This window comes from Zalophus californianus, chromosome 7, assembly GCF_009762305.2.
Source record: "Zalophus californianus isolate mZalCal1 chromosome 7, mZalCal1.pri.v2, whole genome shotgun sequence".
In the NCBI taxonomy this organism is placed as follows: domain Eukaryota; kingdom Metazoa; phylum Chordata; class Mammalia; order Carnivora; family Otariidae; genus Zalophus; species Zalophus californianus.
The window spans coordinates 119,197,682-119,212,610 of record NC_045601.1 but is presented as its reverse complement, the minus strand read 5'-3'; the positions used below and the strand labels follow the sequence as shown (position 1 = coordinate 119,212,610).

Sequence of the window (14,929 nt, the reverse complement as noted above, 5' to 3'; positions counted from 1 at the left end):
AGGAAGAAACAGGGTCTGGGGGAAAAAACCAAAGGTGCCCTCTTTTCTTGGTGCTCTCAGAAAGGTGCTTTTTTTTTTTTTTTAAGATTTTATTCGTTTATTAGAAAGAGCACGAGTGGGGTACGGGGCAGAGGGAGAAGTAGACTCCACACGGAGCAGGGAGCCAGACCTGGGGCTCCATTCGGAGACCCCGGGACCATGACCTGAGCCAAAGGCGGACCTCAACCGACTGAGCCACCCAGGCGCCCCAGAAGTTATTTTTCAAAACCTCCAACTATGGAATGTGTAAACTGTGTTCTGCGTTTCTGCTAACAGCTTGATTAATTCACTGGTGGTGCTTATAAGCAGAGCTGGGGCGCCTGGGTGGCTCAGTCGGTTAGGCGTCTGCCTTGGGCTCAGGTCACGATCCTGGAGTCCCAGGATCAAGTCCTGCATTGGGCTCGCTGCTCAGTGGGGAGTCTGCTTCTCCCTCTGCCCCTCACTCTGCTCATGTTCTCTCTCTCATTCTCTCTCAAATAAATAAATAAAATCTTAAAAAAAAAAAGCAGAGCCTATTACCCTACTCTGCTTATCTGATGTCGATTTGACCCCGCTTCATACTTCCATGAGTAATTGGACTTATCAGACACTACTGTTGGGAAATGAAATATTGCTATTCCAATAGCTCCTTAGCATTGACTTCTCAGATGCATTGTTTTGTTTCTGAGATGGACTGTGGGCACCCCTGGCATCTCAGAGCTTCCAGCCTCTCTGGTTTCCTAGGTCAAAACTGATTAGGATCTTTACCTAATTAGCTACTAGTGTAAGCATTGTTTCCCTCCATACTCATACCCTCTCTAAACTGGCTCATTGTTTTAACACCTTCGTTGTTCCTTTGCTAGTAAATTAAAGACTTTGATATAGGTTTAAAATCAATTTGTCTTATTTATTTTGTACTTCGTAAAAGGGAGTCTCCTCTAAGCTGAGAAAAATTCCTGTAGTGGAATAACTACTCAAACATGTCTTTACTACCCTAGCAAACTGAAAAAAAGAAAAAAAAAATGACCTGATAAGTCAACTATAGACCTGCCACATTTGTAAAAGAGAGAAATTCTTTGAAATGGGAAAATCTCCCAATTAACTATAGTTGGGCAACAAAGCCATGAATTATCAACAGTTCTTAGTTAAACCTTTAGGAATATAAAACCCATTGTCTGTGAGAGACTCTTTTTCAGGAAACTGCATATACTCTATATTATGGTCCTGAGTCTTGGAGTAAATGCCCCTAGATTAGCCATTGTTATACACGAACTAGCCAGCTGCTTCTAGCAGGCTTCTAAATAAATACTGGAATCCTTGAAGTCAGAGTGTCCTCTGCTTCCAGTATTTTAGCTCTTTTCATCTATTCATATAGTTGTCCATTCATTCATTCTAGTAATCACTTTGCAAGTGTACTCGGAATAATTTTGTGCGGCGTGGGGATGCTTCATTAAACCCAACTGACAGTGTGCTCTTGCAGGACTCCCAGCTTAGCGGATTCCTCCTACCCTCCCTCAGATCAGTCCTTTTCCTGCTCATCCTTTGAGAAACAATTACGGGGCTCTCCCAGAGCCCTTTCATGATGTCAACACTGAGTTCTTATTCCATCTCCATCATTTTTCCCTCCTGCAGCCCTGGCCACTACCTCTTCATGGCCAATAGGAAGATGGGAGAGGCTTGGAAGGAGGAACACACAGCCTCCCCCACCAGCACTTTTTTTGCTCAAGAAGGAAAAGCAGCAGGAGAATTGGAGAGATCTCCATTTTATTATGGAAAACTTAAAAAACAAACAGGCAGTGGATAAGGAAGGAGAAATGGGGAAGAAGAATTGAGGTGCCCTGTTAGTCACCCCTCACCCTTGCAATTCAATTCAGTTGTGGACCACTAGGAGGAACAGAATTAAATAACTGGATGGGGGTACAGGGCTAAGATTCCCAGCCTTCCTTCTTGGGGAAAACTGAGGTACAGTAATACTGAGCAAAAGTGGAGGAAGCCACACCCCCAATGAGGCAGCTGCCAGGGACAGAGGGGAGGGTTCCACATGGACTCAACAAGTAGGTGTGGTTGTAAACCTGGGACTTTGGCAGGTGGGGGCTGGGAGCTAATGGGGTTTGTAAACCAGGCTGCTGGTCAAGAGAGGAGGCAGGAGGTGTAAACAAAGGGGCAGTGGCCTAAGGAATAGGAAGGAGAGGGGCCTGTAAATGGAGTGGGGGCAAGCTATCCAGGATGAGTGCTTAAATCCTAAGAGCCCCCAGGGGGTGGTAGGGAGTCAAGGGAAGCTGAAGGGAGAGTGTACCAGTGGAGTTGGAGGAGGTGCTCCACCTCCAGCCCCAGTGAGCACTGTGATCCTCCTCGGGACTTGATGCTCACTTTTGAATCACCTAGGATGCCACCAGCACGTCTGACACACTCATACCAGGGACCTTTGGTGAGGGTGGAAACTGGGTGACTAGCTCTGCCCCCATAAACAGGATGAGGAAAGCAAGTTGGAAGATGTTGGTTGCCCTTCCTGGCCAAGCTCATGTTCAGGGTCTCTCTGTTCTCAATCTTCTGGGCTCCAGGATCTTCAGTTCTGGGAAAGGGTGGGTATAGACCCTATGTTGACAGAGGGTCACCTTCGGCAGGACTCATCTGTGGGAGAGGAGGCAATAATGGTAGAGAATGAGTGAGGGCCTCTGCCCCCCATCTTCCCCACTTATTCTCTGCACTGATCTTCCATGCCGAGCGCTTGGAAGGCCACTGCAGGGACAGCGGCCATCACCCATTTAGCTTGCATTCTGCGCCAGGCCTTCTTACAACTTGTTTAATCCCATAATAACCCCAGATGAGGCGAAGTCATTTGATGACCAGCCATAGTTCCAAGGTGCTTCACAAAAATTACCGAACCCTCTCAGTAAACCCCAGGAGGTGGTTATTATTAACCCCATTTCATAATTAATAAACGGAGACCAGAGGTCAGTGCTTTCCTGGAGGTTACATACACCACAAGATGGAATTCAAATGCAGGCCTGTCTGACCCAAACCCTGTGTTTTTAACCACACTAGAGCGCTCAGAAAGAGTCCTGGTTTTGAAATCTGGAGACCCCTTGGGCACTTCAGTTCCCAAGACCTCGATTTCCCCACTTGTAAAGGAGCGGGTGGGGCTAGAGGTCAAGTCTCTTCCAAGCACCAACGTTATTAATTCCTCCCCTTCCCTCCTGGACCGCAGTGTCCGCCATGAACACCAGGGGGTGCCTTCGGCCAGGCCGAGCCTTCGCTCACCCACGATCAGGGCCTTGGTGCGCAGCCCGCCCTGGAGCTCCCGCTGCAGCAGCAGCAGGTCCTCCTCATCCTCTTCATCGTCGGGTTGGGCCGCTGGGGGGCTGGGGGCACTGGGAGCCTCTGGCTCCGGGCCCAACTCCTCCAGCACCGAACTCTCGGAGGGGTATTGGTACGTGGTCTCCAATGCTGTCTCGCTGAAGGAGATCTTGAGCTGAGAGTGGAAAGAGAAATGGGGAGGCCCCCCGAGGTTAGCCTGGGGAAGCTCCCGGGGGGGGGGGGGGGGGCGGAGGGGGGGGACATGCAAGGTCGGGGAGGGGAGCTGGATTTGGGCACCCTACTGACTTTGCCCTCCGCATCCACTCTGGGACCTAGGGGTCGAGTTTTCCTTTTGACACAGGCTCTCTAATCCCAGAATTTCCCTCTTCTATCATATTTCCAAAACATCAGACTTTGGCCTGAGCTTTGGCAGAGGTGTCAGAGGTGGGTAATACAGGACTCGGGTCCCTACTCTTTAGACTGTGGGTGGTGGAAGAGTAAAAAGAAATGAAGATACATGGAGATAACTCCTGTAATTAGAACTGACTCTTTGGGCATCGCGAGGGCAACCAGGAAGGTTTCCTGGAGGAGGAGGGAAGTTTGAGCTGGCAGGAAATAGCTGGCTGGAGGGAGTCCCAGGCAAAAGCAAAGCCAAGCATATTGGTTTCCACACCCTCAGTCCCTTAAAGTTCCTGGGAAACCCAGGACCCTGGACACCCGCGCCCTCCTGCTCGCCTCACTCCTCTATAGCTGGAGTGGACCGACAACAAAGTGGGGCTGGGGCCTGGGAGGGAAGAAGAGACCTACCAAAAGGCCCAGAGGAAACAACTCTCCCCTAACACACAGGGGAGATGGGCCCTTGAGTCCCTGCAAGGTACAGCTGGGGGAGGTGACAGGGGCAGAGAGGAAAGTCCACGCACACACAGGTTGGGGTGGAGAATGCACCAGGAGAGGCATACAGAGACACAGGCAAAAGGCCAGAGGGGACCTGGAGGGGGCAGAAAATCCACAAACACACTGTCCCAAGAGCAGGCGAGCCCCAGCTGTTCTCACTGCCTTTCTACCCTTCCCCTTTGCCCTTTTAAGAAGCTCAGGTGGCAGGGGCAGAGTGGGATTAACTCTGGGAGCCAAAGCGATTAAGGAGACAAACAGAAGGATTCCATGTGAACTACTTGGAAAGGTCCGGATGATCCACTCAGGCCTTCCCCGGCACCTGTTTGGGAAACTCAAGGCTTGGGCCCTGCATCCTTGCATCTCCGCATGGGCTGGGGTGTGAGAAGAGAGAAGCCGGGAGGGTGGCTGGACAGGTGGATGCTAAGGGCTGTATGGAATGTGAAACCTGGGTCCCCAAGGGAAGCTGGAACTCTGAGGCTCCAAACCATGGTGGGGGCCGGAAGGCTGGTTAGGGCCATCTCACTGGGAGGAAAAGCCAGAGCCTGACTAAGTACACAGGGTAGTCCCACTGTGCCATGCCCCACCTCACCTCTCATCTGCTCTCGCTCTGGCCACCCTGGTCAAGGTTCCTCGAAGCAGGGGCACTCCCGTCTTGGGGCCTTTGCACTGGCTATTCCTTCTACCTGGAACACTCTTCCCCCAAATAGCTCCATGGCTCCCTGTCTCCCAGTCACCCGATTTAAAGTTCATATTCACTCCCCCAACTTTCTGGCCCTCAAGGTTCCACTTACCCTGTTCTAATTTTTCCCCCCATAATCATTTACCACCTTCTAACATACCAGAGAACTCACTTATTTGTGATCTTGTGTCTGCTGGCCATAAGAGCATGAAAGTTGCTCTAGGGAGTAAGGAAGGGTTGGTCCAGACCTCAGATGTGGTCCCCAGAGAGAATCCACACTGGGGAACAATGTGGGAGGTACACAGTCTGTCTGTGGAGCTGCTGGTAGAAATGAGTGACAGCAACCAGACGCCTTTCATCCCAGCTTTTCAAAAGGGATCACTTCTGGTTCTGTTATTGACAGATTTACCCAAACTTCTGGGGACCCATTTGTTTTCTTTTCACATCCCCTTTTGGGATAACAAGCTCCACAGTTTATTATCCACTCTGAAAAAGGATTCATTTTATTTGCTCTCAGTCATGTTTTCTTTCTTCCCCAACCCTGCTTCTCTCCTCACCGCCCCCTTCCACCCCTCACCCCCGCCCCAACTTCTGACTGGGCTTCTCAGGAATGCACAGACTGCATGGGAGTTGGGGCGGGGTGGGGGGGTGGGGGGGGACAGAGGGGTGTGACTCACTTGCTCCTCTCCCATCAGCTATATAAAGTCACAAGGGGGCCAGAGAGGGGAGGAGCCCATCTCTCAGCTAGAAGGGCCTCTGGGGAAGGGCACCAGCCACAGGGCAGGGCTGGGATTTCTCTCCGTGGCAAGGATATGTTTGATGGCATTAGCTTGCAAACAGAAGTTATTTAGGGAAGGGGGGGCGGTCCTCTGGTCCCCAAGCAAGTGGGCTGGGTCAGAGCTGGGACAAGGCATGCTAGTCCCTGCTGAGCAGGGTGCAGAGAGAGGGGAAGGAGGCCTGACACAGGGTGGAGGGGGAGGTGTCTGGGTCTCGAAAACTCTGTGCTGCTTCTCCCCACCCCCACCCCCAGAGCAGCCAGGGCTTCCTTATTCTCTCACCACATCCTGAGCAGTTCTGGCAGGCCCAGGGCCCAGCGGTTCCCCACTCAGCCCTACCAGCCTTCCGGCCCCCACCCCCAGGCTTCCTGTTTGGGTGATCTGCTTCCGGCTCCCCTACTCCCTGACCTAGGTAGGGTCACTGTCACAGGTCCTGCCTTGCACTCATATGCTTTGGACCCCAAACTTCATGCCTCCCTCTGCTCTTCCTCCCCAAAGGCACAGGCCAACCTCAGTAGCAAGTGACTTGTCTGAACAGCTCATCCTGGCAGCTCCGGACCCACCTCCTTACACCTGCCCAGCCCGAAGGGGACAGGGTTGGCAGCAGTCAGAGTGCTCAGGATAGACTCTGGTGCCATGGCTCCGGATGGGAGCGTGAGCTTCCCATGAAGATGAATTGGGGGACCAAGTGACCCGCAAGCTCGATCTAGGTCTTTGGTCCCTGTGGTTTCCCACTGACAGGACACACAAAAAAACCAAATCTGAGGATGTCAGATGAGATGAGGACTGGCGACCAGGAAGGGCTTCCCAGTCCCTGGGGAGATGTGTTAGGTGCAAGGACCTCTCTCTCCTTAGAGATTTTCAAGCTGGAAACTAGTTGGTGTGTAAGGAAGGGGTTGGGCTGAAGCCAGGGCAAGAAGCCTGGCTGCTCCCACTTCCTGCACTTTGTCCTTTTTCCAGTTTTAACCTCTGACCTTCTGCTGGCCTCAGCCCCCACCCCTGTCCCCAACTCCCATTGTATTCCCTGCTCTCAGCACCGCGCCTCCAAATTCACTTCTCTCTTCTGCTACCCCAAAGGGAGGGAGAGGCCAGGGCAGCAGGAAGAGGGGGAAAAGGGGAAAACCAACTGCTGAGCCAGTCCTGGGGAGGGAGGGGAAGCCCAGGGAGGAAGGAAGAAGGGGAGTACGGAGCGGGGGTATTTTGGAAGAAGAGAAAGCTTTTCTTGTCCCAAGAGAGAAGGGAGCACTGTCTAAAGCAGTGGCCCAGCTGGGGGTGTGCAACCCTGAGGTCACCCACTTCAAATGGCCTCTGTGTGCGCCTCTCCCATGGAGCAGACTCGGGGTTCAAAAGTCTTCTCTCTGCTCTCCAGCCCTATTCCATTCCCCCGCCCCCACCCTAGGACGTCTCCTCGTTCAGCTCTGGCCTCTCTCTGCGTTGGGATTGAGACTTTCCTCCACTCACTTCTCCCTGCCATTTCTCCCTAGAACCCCAAAGCCACCCCGTGTGCCTCTTGAGGCTTCCTGCCCCAACATTCACTCCCTTGGAAGGCTGTATGTGCTTTCAACCTGATGACCCTGCTCTCAGAGATTCTAGGCTGTAGCCTTGGTTCAGGTCTCCCACCAGAAGGGCTGTGTTCGGTCACAGACTCAGAGGAAAGGAAGGGGAGAAACGGGGCGGCGGGAGGGGGTGTGGGGGGAGCTGAGGGGGCGGGGAGGGTGGGACCCAGAGCCTGAGGGAATGAAGAGCGAGCAGCCTGGGCACACCCCGTGAGACACACCCAGGGGCAGCCCTTGATTTGGGGCAGGATCCTTGGGCTTGGAAATGAATGGAAAATGAACTCTATAAGAAGGAAGGGTGTGTGTAGAGGAGGAAGGGTGGTGGCAGGAATTAACAAGAAAGAATAGAGGAGGGCAAGAATACAGGGGTATAAAAAAGAAAGGAGGCAGGCTAGAGAGAACTGAGGAGCGGACTTCTGAGAAGTCTGGCTTGGCTGCTCCCTACCTGTTTGTGGTGCCTTTCAGGGGACCCCTTGGCAAGGCAGCTGCGGCTGAGGCGGAGGTAGCCCCCCAGAACCAAGATCTCCTCGGCAGTCGGGTACCGCTTCTTCCCGGCGCCAGGGACTGCCGCATCAGCTGTGGCCGGGGTGGTGGGAGTGCTGGGGGCTGCAGGGGGCACGGACCGCCGGGGGTTGACTGTGAAGGTGTGTCCACTGCGGCGAGGGGCCCCCACCCCTGGCCCTGCCTTCACCCCATAGAACAGACGGTTCATGAGGGGATCCCCAGGGGACTGGGGGGCAGGTGGGGCTGGGGGTGGGGGAGACAGAGGGGCTGCTGGTGGGGGCCGGAGATCCACTGCTTCCTCTTCCTGCCTTCTAGAGCCTCCAGTCCCAGCGTGCTCTGGTGGGAAGGGGGAGGGCACAGAGCTGTAGTTCTGCAGGGTTCTCCAAGGCCTGCCCTGAGCCCCCGCCTTCTCCTTCTCAGCCTCCCCTTCTCCAGCCTCGGTACCAAGAGGCCCCAGATACTTCTCAGCAGACTCTGGGGGGACTGGTTTCTGAGTTTGAGTCTCTGTGTCCCTGGGTGTCCATTCTCGAACCTTTCCAGAGTTCAGGGTCCATTTCCATCCTTCTGTCAGCCTCAGGCCCCTCTCACCATCCTCCACAGGGCTGGGCCTTTGCTCTGCTGCCTCCACTGCTCCGGAGCTGCTGTCTGGAGCCTCCCTTGTCAGGGTCTCTGGCAGCTCTGTAACCTCTTCTGAGGCCAGCCTTGGAATTGGTCTCTCTTCTTTTCTCCCACATTCCTCTGAACAGTCTTTTCTTTCTTCTTCTGAGCTCAGCCTCCACTCTGATGCCTCCAGTTGTACCAAACTCTGTTCCTGAGACTCTCCAGAGTCAAGCCTCCATTTATGGGACTCTGTCAGCCCCAACTTCTGGTTGTCAGACTCTGCTGGGCTCAGTCTACTTTCCACCACCTCTTTTCTCCTGGGGCTTTGTTCTCCAGGCTCTGCCAGTCTCAGACTCCACTCTGGAGTTTCTCCGGGGCTCAGCCTCCATTTCCGGGCCTCTGACAGTCTGGAGCTCCTGTCTCCAGCCTCTCCTGGGCTCTGCCTCCAGTCCAAAGCCTCTGAGGGCCTGGGGCTCAACTCTCGGGCTCCCCCTATCCCCAACCTCCTCTCTCTGGCCTCCCTGGGACTGAGCCGCTCTTCTTTTGACTCTCTTCCCTTGGGGCTCTGATCCCGCATCTCCCCAGGGCTGGGTCTCCGCTCCCGGGCCTCCAAAGGCCCAGGCCTTCTCTCTGCAAGTAACTCTTCATTCCGCTGCTGCTGCTGCTGCTGCTGCTGCTGCTGCTGCTGCTGCTGTTGCTGGCGCTCCTGCCGAATGAATCGGTTCTGGTGCACCGGCCCAATGGCCTCTAGGAGGACGGCCGACTCATCTGGGTCTGGAGGTCCAACCTCTGTAGTCCCAGGTGCAGGGCTAGCTTCTCCAGGAGACAGACCAAGCTTGGCCCGGCGGCGCTCCAGGAGCCCCCGCTTCCAGGCTGGCATCTGGGACAGACGCTCCCGTTCTGCCTTCTCCCGGCCACGAAGGGCTGCCTCCTCCTGCCGGCGCCGGGCTAGCAGCTGTAGCTTCCAGTCTGGGATGGTGGCCATGGTCGCGCTGAGGTGAGGGTGGGGAGTGCTGGGGCCAGACAACAGGAAAGAGAGGCTCCAGGGGGTGAGACTGGGGGTGGGGGGAGAGGAAGTAGAGGGGGAGAGGTGGGACACAGAGATGGGCACAGGAGCTGAGGGTAAAGACAGACGGAAGGAGTGAGAAGATGGAGGGCAAAGAAAGGGGAAAACAGAAAGTGAAAAAGCTGTGGGCCAAGTGGGGGTGGGGTCGTGGCCCTGAGAGGAAGAATAGAGATTCGGGGCAAAAAGGCAGGAGTCAGATTTGGCAGCGCGGGGTTAGTGGTATCAGAGACAGTCCCAAGGATGTGAGAGGAGAGGAGGGCGGAAAAATAAGTCGTAATGAGAGAGGAGAGAGAAAAGAGAGGTCGGGGGTGAGGGGGGTAGGGTTCAGGCGAGGTTTCCCCACCGTTACCCCAGAGGCGGTTAGAGTGGGAAGGGAGATCAGGGAATCCCGCCCGAGAGGGGGTGGTGGGACCTGAGGGGGTGTCGGGGAGGTGAGGAGGGGCGGGGAGTGGAGAGGTCTAGGGGAGCAGGGGAATCAGGGGGCACAGGGGAAATGGAGCTCCGCGGGCGCCCGGGCGCGTCTCAGCGCGGGCTCCGGAGGTCCCGGCTCCCCTCCCAGCTCCGCTCCGGCCACGCCTCTCCGGCCCCCCAGCCACCACCCGGCACTCCGCCCCCCGGCAGCTCGGGGCGGGTGGGGGGGGAATACCCTCCCTTGGGGACTTTCGGAACCCGGGTGTCTGGGCTGCCAGCACGTTCCCAGAACCCTGGCGTCCACCCCCACCCCGTCCCGTCCCCGCCGCCTGCCTCCCACCGGCCGGGCCCGGGGCCGTGGCGTGCGGAGGACCCGCTCCACGGCTCTGCTCTCCCGAGCCTGCCAGTCCAATGCCCGGGTCTCCGCTCTCAGGGAACCCTGACATAGCCGGCCATTCCCACCCAGCTCGGACCGCTCAGACAGGCAATCTCGGCACAAAGAGGAGACAGCCCAAGGTCCGGGCCGGGGACAGGAGACAGGAGACACCCCCTCCCCAAGTCTGAAGCCCCTCAGTCAACTCACAAGCCAGCGGGGCTCCTAGGGGAGGGGGTGCGGAGGAGCCTGGCGTCCGGAGGGAGGAGGAGAGAGGAAGAGGAGGAGAGTGGGACCGAGGGAGATCCGGAGACAGGAGGGAGGGGAGGAGGGAAGGAGAGGAGGAGGAGGGAAAGAGGGAGTCGAGGAGGAGGGACGCAGACAGAGACCTGGGGGCCGGGCGGGGGGCGGCGACCGCTTTGTCTGAGGACAATGGGGAGAGGGAAGGGGGCGCGGGGCGGGGCCCGAGGGGCGGGGCCTCGCTGCAGAGACCCCCGCGTGGGGCTAGGGTCGCGGACTCCCCTTTTCCCGCCTCAACGCCCGGCCCTCCATTTCTGTCCCCGGGGACCCCACCCCGCTCCCTCTCGGTAGCCTGGAGAACCCAGGTGTCCGGACCCTCGCCCCGAGCTCGCCGACCCAAGGCAGCCGCCCGTGACTCAGGCCCCTCGAGGGACTTGCAGAGGAAGCAGCAGCTGCTACAGCCGGGCCCGCCCTTCCCATCTCCTGCCGCTCCTCCCCACGCTTTCGCCTCCCCCGGCCAGCCTTTGTTACTGCGGGGTCCAGGGCCGCCACCAGGCTGTGGTGGGCCCGTGGAGAGCGGGGTGGCAGGAGAGGTACTCGGAAGCCAACGGCCATGGAAACTGGCTCCCCCACCTGAGCCGCTGCCCCACTCTTTAGCTTCAACCTGTCTCCCATGGGTCCCCTGGTCTGCAGCGAGGGAAATTGGGGGATTTGGAGGAAGGGGGACTGGGCCGCCCTGGGGAGGTGGGGGTGGGTCTGCCGGAGTGGCCGCCGCCCAGCGGTCGCCAGAGGGCGCGGTGGCTGCCCAGACTCGAGTTTGGCGTGCCCGGGCTCCGCTAGCCTTCCTTCCCAAAGTCAACCCTCTAGCTACAGAGACACTGATAGACTGCATATCATACGTAGAAAAAACAGGCTGAATTTTATTTTTCTGCTGCACGTGTTCCTCAGGACAGCAGAGAGCTCTTAGTCACCCAAAATGAAGAGTGGGAGGATCCTCTCCACTAGGTTAGAGGACAGAGCCCAGGGCCAGGGCCTAAGGAGATGGCAAGGCTAGCCAGGGGGCTGGCACTTGGAGCCTGGAAGGGCAGGCATTACCATCAAACCTGCAGACCCTAGTACCACTCCTAGAAAGGGAAGCCAGAGGAGGAGAAGGGGATCCCTGAGGTGCAGAAGGGAGTAACAGTGGGAGGGAAGTGGTCAGGGCCACCCTTTGTCCTTATAAGGAGGTTCTTAAGGTGGAGGGGGGAGTCAAGCCCTAAACTGTGAGGAGACAGATAAGTTCCCCACCCCCTCTTCCTGGCTGGTAAGAAGTAGATCTTGGAGTCCAGTGGTTGAAACTCAGAATTTAGGGTATGGAGCTGGGCCCAAGGAGTGGAGGCTCAAGCAGGGGAAGGGATAGCCCCTTCAGTCCATAGATTTGGGCCTCTGGTCTGAAGCAGCCAGGGCCTGGATGTTAAAGGAGAGGAAGTGCAGGGCTTGGAACCAGGTTAGCTCCTCACTCGGCCTCACCTTCCTGGGGCCGGGAGAGCAGGTGGAGTTTTCTTTGTAACTGGGCCCGGAGGTAGCGGAGGTCTTGCTGGTCAAGTCCGTGAGCCATGCCCAGATAGAGGGTAAGGAGGAGAGCAAGGAGGAGGCGGTCAGTGCCCAGGGTGGGCACCACCCACAGCACCATCAGCAGCTCCACACACACTGGGTGGCGCAAGTGGGAGAAGAGTCTGAGAGCCCGGGGAGACTTCAGGGCCAGAGGCTCACCCAGCCCCAGCACGTGGTAGTACACCTAGGAGGGAGAACAGCTTAGAAATGGGATCAAGCCCCTTTTGCAACTTAGTTACCTCTTTCCTCCCCTTCCAGGAAACTTTCCCTTCTGTAACTCAGGCCCAAGAACCACCCTTCTGAGACCTGGGCCCCTGATCCTCATCTCTGGCTCATGAACCTTCCCCAGTCCCAGGAAGCCCATGGTTTCAGGTCTTCGACAGAAAGCTGAGGGGAGACTATCTTATAAGAAAGGGAAGTAGGTGAGGGAGTTGAAAGAAGAGGAAGGTGGAAGAGCATGGGAGAAGGAGGAGGGAAAGCCTTAGAAGGGAAAAAGCATTCTAGAAGGAATCAGAGGTCTCAGGTAGGAATCTGGCAGCCTCACCTGTTTGAGGCCCATGAGCTCGGCGTAGTCAAAGACGAGAAGGATGCTGAAGATGAGGAGCCAGGATATGACGTGGAGCACAAAGCAGAGCAGGGGCACCCAGGTGGCCCATGGTTCAGCCCGAGCCTCCCACAACACAGGGCCTCTGGGTACAGGTTCCCAGTACCGCATCACCAGCTGGGGAACGATGAGCGGTTGGGTATCTCAGCAGCCTACCCTTGAAAGACCTAGACCCAGAGGCTGCCCCCACCCCAGGCTGGTCTGCACCTCTCTGCACCTCCACCATGAGCATCACAAACAAACAGTCACCACAGAGAGGGTGCTAGGTGGGGTCCCAAGGATGTAAGGATGACCTGTATCTACCCTGAAGACTTGCAGAACGGATGGGGTGATGACTGGATAGGTACATAAAGTAGCTTATGCCACGCACTCACTGAGAAGACAAATGAATGCTAACTGGGAAGCCTTCTCTTGAAACCTAGGGAAGTGGTTTTGAAGAAAGGGTAGCACTGAAAGAGGTGTTACCGAGGGGATCTCAAGCAGAACAACATGAACAAAGTTGCAAAGGTGAGAATGCACATATATCTGCTTGGGGAATGAGGAAAGGTACACCATTCTTGATAAGGAGGATATGTGCTGTGGAGGAATGGAAGCAGAGATGAAAGTCCTGAACACCCTCGTTCTTGTCCTAAACCCACATTTTCAGAAGGCTAAGGTCCTTGCCCCTCCAATCTAGGACACTCTTCTCACAGGTAGTTTCCCTTGGGACTGAGTGGCCAAAGCCTCATACCTGCAAGGCCAGGGCAGTGCATGCGACATACAGTGACCTCTGAAGGACCCCAAAATATCGAGACATCCACGCCTTCACTGTGTCAGTTGCCATGAGGCTGTGCTGCCCCACAAATAGTAGGAGGAGACCCAGATCCCAGGCCAGGGGGACAAGGATGCTGCGGTCCTGCATGGCAGCCAGCCATCCCTGGCGGGCATCTAGAGGGAGTCGGAGAAAGGGACAAAAGATCAAGAGGGTTGTGGGAAACACCCCCAATCCTGCTCTCCTTTTGGGGCCCCAGGCCATGTCCCCGTAATGCTTCCTCTCCAGGCTTTGCCCACCTTGCTTTTCCATTCCCTGCTTCTTCCTCCTTCAGAGTGGGGAGGAGGATTCCTATATAGTCACAAAAAGCACGGCTGGAGGGGCAACCGCTGGACTGACCCTCTTCTTTCGCTACTCCAAATACTCCCTCTTTTGAACACTCTCCGCTCCATAGTCCTCTCCTTAAAAGCACTTTCCTTTCCTCCGCTTATCGCCCTTTTCCACCCCACTCAGTCCTCACTCTCTTGCCTCTCCAAACCTCTAATCCCTGGGTTCCTGATTTAGCTCTCTGGTCTGCCCTGAAGCTTCTCCGGCTTCTCCGGCTTTCAGGCTCTAGTTCCCTCTCCCGGACTTCCCCTGTCATTTGTCTCCAGGCCCCGCCCTCCCTCCCTCTCGTCCGGCTCCACCTCCAGCCCCAGAGCTCATCCTCGATCCCTCCCGCTCACCCGGACCACCAGGCTCCGGGATCCCTCCAAGAAGTGGCCGAAGAGACGTAAAGCGCACGAACTCCACTCCAGTGCCAAAGGCCAGGATGAAAGAGGCGAGGGCAGCAGGGATCAGGAGCAGAGCTGGGGCCATGGCGACACACGGAGGGGTGGGGAAGGGGACGGGCTTGGGATTCCCGCGGCCACAGGCCCCGCCCCGCCCCCGCCCCCTCCCAGGGTCCCTGCCCAGGAAGGCGGAGCGCCCTCGCTCAAATGCCAGGGCTCGCGCCCGCAGCGCGCCCTTTTCTCTGCCCGCAGGGCGGGTCCGGGTGCCTTTACGGAGCCGGCAGTCGCTGCGTCACAGAGGGGAAAGTTAGAATTCCGAGTGACAAGAGGAAAGGGCAGCGGCTCCGCAGCCACTCGTGTGGGTTGAGTCGCAGCTCGGCTGGTTGTCTCATCTAAAATGAAGACAGTTCCTCTCTTTCAGGGTTCTTGTAGAAACCGAGAATTATGAGTCCCCTTTTCTGTAACCTTAGCCAGAAAACCTAGCCAGAGTCGGAGGTTACAAAGCCTCAGTTAACACTTCAATAGTAAACGGTGAGAGAACGGAAGATTGTTGACCTAGGCTGAGAACCCAAAGCTCTGAATCACCTATTACATCTTGTTAAAGAGTTAGTGACTATTTTACCATAAAGTAATGTTTATTCCATAACTTACTCTCTCCACTTGCCGAGGACAGAAAACTTCTCTGACACAGATTATTTCTAATAATGCCAAAGGCTGTTGATTTGTAATCATGAGAGTAACAGTGTTAAAATACTTATGATAGAATATTTTATTTGTTGTTAAACTTTGTAGCAGCC

General features: G+C 56.0%; 2 protein-coding genes across 4 annotated transcripts; both read right to left on the bottom strand.

Annotated features, from left to right (window-relative positions):
* Positions 1-1,765: 1,765 nt before the first annotated feature.
* Positions 1,766-10,496, bottom strand: PPP1R18 (protein phosphatase 1 regulatory subunit 18). Its single transcript, XM_027602520.2, has 4 exons — positions 10,385-10,496; positions 7,666-9,337; positions 3,280-3,490; positions 1,766-2,649 (listed from the first exon to the last, which is right to left on the bottom strand). Exons 2-4 carry the CDS (start codon positions 9,307-9,309, stop codon positions 2,630-2,632), a joined length of 1,875 nt encoding a protein of 624 aa, XP_027458321.1. The 5' UTR covers positions 9,310-9,337; positions 10,385-10,496; the 3' UTR covers positions 1,766-2,629.
* Positions 10,497-11,310: 814 nt separating this feature from the next.
* On the bottom strand, positions 11,311-14,385 carry NRM (nurim). 3 transcript variants are annotated; one of them, XM_027602521.2, is made up of 4 exons: positions 14,088-14,382; positions 13,342-13,538; positions 12,552-12,728; positions 11,311-12,191 (listed from the first exon to the last, which is right to left on the bottom strand). In XM_027602521.2, the coding sequence occupies exons 1-4, from the start codon at positions 14,218-14,220 to the stop codon at positions 11,910-11,912; spliced, it is 789 nt and encodes a 262-aa protein (XP_027458322.1). In that variant the 5' UTR covers positions 14,221-14,382; the 3' UTR covers positions 11,311-11,909. The 3 variants fall into 3 exon arrangements, with proteins under 3 accessions (XP_027458322.1, XP_027458323.1, XP_027458325.1); XM_027602522.2 differs by lacking the exon at positions 14,088-14,382 and adding an exon at positions 13,662-13,975; XM_027602524.2 differs by lacking the exon at positions 12,552-12,728 and having other exon boundaries at positions 14,088-14,385.
* Positions 14,386-14,929: the final 544 nt, after the last annotated feature.